Source organism: Anomalospiza imberbis, unplaced genomic scaffold (assembly GCF_031753505.1).
Source record: "Anomalospiza imberbis isolate Cuckoo-Finch-1a 21T00152 unplaced genomic scaffold, ASM3175350v1 scaffold_871, whole genome shotgun sequence".
Classification (NCBI taxonomy): Eukaryota; Metazoa; Chordata; class Aves; order Passeriformes; family Viduidae; genus Anomalospiza; species Anomalospiza imberbis.
Window position 1 is genome coordinate 30669 of NW_027100492.1, and position 3157 is coordinate 33825.

General features: G+C 57.2%; 1 protein-coding gene across 1 annotated transcript; it reads left to right on the top strand.

Annotated features, from left to right (window-relative positions):
* The first annotated feature begins 340 nt into the window (after window positions 1–340).
* Window positions 341–2918, top strand: LOC137467925 (uncharacterized). Its single transcript, XM_068179335.1, has 7 exons — window positions 341–537; window positions 740–811; window positions 899–1000; window positions 1453–1560; window positions 2239–2310; window positions 2399–2470; window positions 2558–2918. The coding sequence occupies exons 3-7, from the start codon at window positions 961–963 to the stop codon at window positions 2905–2907; spliced, it is 642 nt and encodes a 213-aa protein (XP_068035436.1). The 5' UTR covers window positions 341–537; window positions 740–811; window positions 899–960; the 3' UTR covers window positions 2908–2918.
* The last annotated feature ends 239 nt before the right edge of the window (window positions 2919–3157 follow it).

A 3157-nucleotide genomic window follows, 5' to 3' on the forward strand; every position in this document is an offset into this window, starting at 1 on the left:
ATGGGTCTGGTCTCTGCTTCCCTCTAGATTTGGATCGCGAATTGAATCATTTGCAAGTGCTGGTGAATGGCACTTTAAAGATCATGGAGAATGCTGAAGGCAAGTTCTGAATTTCCCTTTTTACTGACAGAATAATCAGGGTCAAGGTGGCAAAGAGTTCACTCATCTGCCATTTTCATTAAGGTTAAGTCAAGGTTGAAGGATTCTGAAAACCTTGCCCTGCTCCCTTCTTGAGCCCTGAGTGACTCCACAGGATCGATGTCAATGGGAGGAAGGAGCATTTAGCTGTCCATCTTCCTCCTGAGTGCAATGCCAGTGTGTGCTTCCGTGTGCTCTGTGCAGCCACGGAGAAGAGCAGACAGGGGAGGGGCTGGCCCAGGGCTGTGCCCCGGGGCTGAGCCTTGGTGGAGCCTGAGGATCTCCTACAGCGCTACGGGAGCTGTTCTGTCCTGCCTTTCTTTGCAGCTGAAGCTGTTGGTGAAGGTGGTCCAGCTTCCCCACCCATAGCCATTACTGAGCCTCTGGGAGATGGTGAGGGTAGGTCAAGGCCTTTCCCCCTGGGAGAGCCGCCAGCTCAGAGCCCAAAGCTCGGCCAGGGGGCCATGGCTGCAGGTGCCAGGACAGAACCATGCACGTGTGTGCCCTCGCCCGGAGCCATCCCCTCAGCGCTCCTGCGGATCCGTGCTGCCGGTGCAGATCTGCAGAGGTGACAGGAGCTTCTGTGGCTGTTGAGTTACAGGTGTGTCTGCAGGGAGGACTTTCCCAGGTCCTTTGCTGGTTACTGCACGCAAGCCCAGCTCCCGTCGCAGGGGTGAGTAGTGTGTCCCTGGTGACCCCACAGGCTGAGCACTGGTTTTGTGGGATCCATTCCTGGGACATGGAACTATGTTGCTCTAAGGTCCTCCAACAGGAAACAACAAAGCTACAGGACACAAGAAACCGCACGAGCCATCTGAGCACATGAGGCAAATGCTGAAGGAAATGCTGCAGGCAGGACAAGGTGGGTGCATTTCCCTCAGCCTTCCCCAGGGACTCAGCATCCGGGGCCTTTCCCTGCACATCTGGACACGCCGTACCCGGCACAGCGGGAAGGGATCCATGGAGGCCTGGCTGCCCTGCTGCTGCTTTCACGGCCTGCAGGGCTGTTTGCCAGCCTGGCCGGGCTGCAGCTTCTCCCCAGCCTCTGCAGGAAGGCATTTGACACCAGCTGACAGGGAGCCCAACCTGCAGCATGGGCCATGCATATCCTGAGATCCCCTGCAATTTCCAGGTCTCTGGATAGTTTAGAAAGGGCACCTGTTTGGAAAGTGGAGGCCGCTGGCCTACCCGAAAAGTTTATAGGGATTTCGTAATTCTTAACCATGTCTTTGACAAGCCTTGCCTCCTGAAGATGCCACCTTCCCAGTGGGGAACAGCCCCACCTGATCCAGCTGTCCCTTTTCCTTTCCCCAGAGATGGAAGGAGAGGCTGTGCTGAAGGCTGAGTTTCCCGGAGGAAGCAGTGGCTCATTGGCAGCCCCTGCTGCAGGAAGGGAGGCGATGCCAGGCACAGTCACAGGAGGTAATTGCTGTGCCTCTGGGCCTGCTGAGCCCTGCTGAGGCTTGAGCTGCCCTCTCTGCTGCTTGGCAGTGCGGGCACAGCCCGGACAAGACCGGCACAGCCCAGAGGAATCGTTATGCTCAGGGCACTCGGGTACTGAGCAGTCCTGCTGGGGTCCCTCCATGGAAGACACGTCCCTAAACCTGGGAGAGACTGCACGGAGTGCCCATAGTGGGGAAAGGGCAGAGGGGAGAGCAAGGCTCCGGTGTGTCCTGAGAGGGCCTGGCTATGTGTCCTTGGGCTGCGGGATTTGTCCCAGGGGAAAGAGGGATGGAGAGATAGAAGGTTGGAAGGGAGTGAGAAAGGGCAGGAGGGAGGGCCAGAGGGATCGTTCTGGCACTGCCTGCTGCAGTTTTCCCCAGTGCTTTAGCAAGAGTTCCAGCTGTGGGGGAGAGAGAGCCCTCAGGGCCCTGGGCTGCTCCAGCCGCCCCTCCAGGGATGTTGCCAGGGCAGGGAAAGAGTGTGGAGAGTGACCAGGAGCCAGGCCTGAGCTCCTCAGGCCCCTGGGCACCTTTGGCCGTGTCCATTGACATCTGGCTCCCACGGCCTTACCCAACTGCCGTGCAGTGCCCATTTCTCAGAGGCAGAAGGGGATCCCAGCAGACCCTGAAATATGTTCTCATCTGTGCTCCGTTCTAGATGAGGTTGATGGGAAGGCTTCTCCATTAGCTTGGCTGAATGAAATTCTGAAGCCCTTGGAGCCTCCTGCCGGTATGTTCCCAGTGTCTCACCAAGGAATAATTGATGACAACCTGGCAGGACCCAGGTGACAGAAGCTTCTGTGGCTGTTGTGTTACAGATGTGTCTGCAGGGAGGATTTTTCCGGTTCCTTTGCTGATTCCTACACACAAACCCGGCTCCCATGGTGAGGGTGAGTAGTGTGTCCCTGGTGACCCCACAGGCGGAGCTCTGGTTTTGTGGGATCCATTCCTGGGAAATGGAACTACGTTCTGTTAAGGTCCTCTGAGAGGGAAGAACAAAGGCAGAGGAAAGAAGAAATTCCGTGAGCCAAACAACATCCTGAAGCCAACTGTGATGGAGCTGCAAAAAGAGCATGGTGAGAGCATTTCCCCCAGCCTTCCCCTGGGACTCAGCATCCGGGGCCTTTCCCTGCACATCTGGGCACGCCGTGCCCGGCACAGCGGGAAGGGATCCATGGTGACCTGGCTGCCCTGCTGCTGCTTTCACGGCCTGCAGGGCTGTTTGCCAGCCTGGCCTGGCTGCAGCTTCTCCCCAGCCTCTGCAGGAAGGCATTTGGCACCAGCTGCCAGGGAGCCCAACCTGCAGCATGGGCCAGGCACTCCCTGAGCTCCCCTGCAATTTCCTGGTCCCAGGCACATCCTGTGGGGTGGCTGCTTGGAGAAGGAAGGGCTATAGCCAGCCCCAAGGGCTTGGGGCAATCAGGACTTTCCTGATCCTTATCCATGTCTTTGACAAGTATTGCCTCCTGAAGTTTCCACCTTCCCGATGTGTAATGATTCCATCTGATCCAGCTGTGCCTCTTCCTTTCTCAAGGGATGGACAGAGAGGCGTTATGGAAGGCAGCATTTCCTAAAGG

Bases quoted from the DNA above. Each gene is read 5' to 3' on its own strand.
- LOC137467925 (XM_068179335.1), top strand. From the start codon at position 961: ATGAGGCAAATGCTGAAGGAAATGCTGCAGGCAGGACAAG. The intron at 1,001-1,452 runs GTGGGTGCATTT...TCCTTTCCCCAG, and splicing joins AATGCTGCAGGCAGGACAAG to AGATGGAAGGAGAGGCTGTG. The intron at 2,311-2,398 runs GTATGTTCCCAG...GTTGTGTTACAG, and splicing joins GCCCTTGGAGCCTCCTGCCG to ATGTGTCTGCAGGGAGGATT.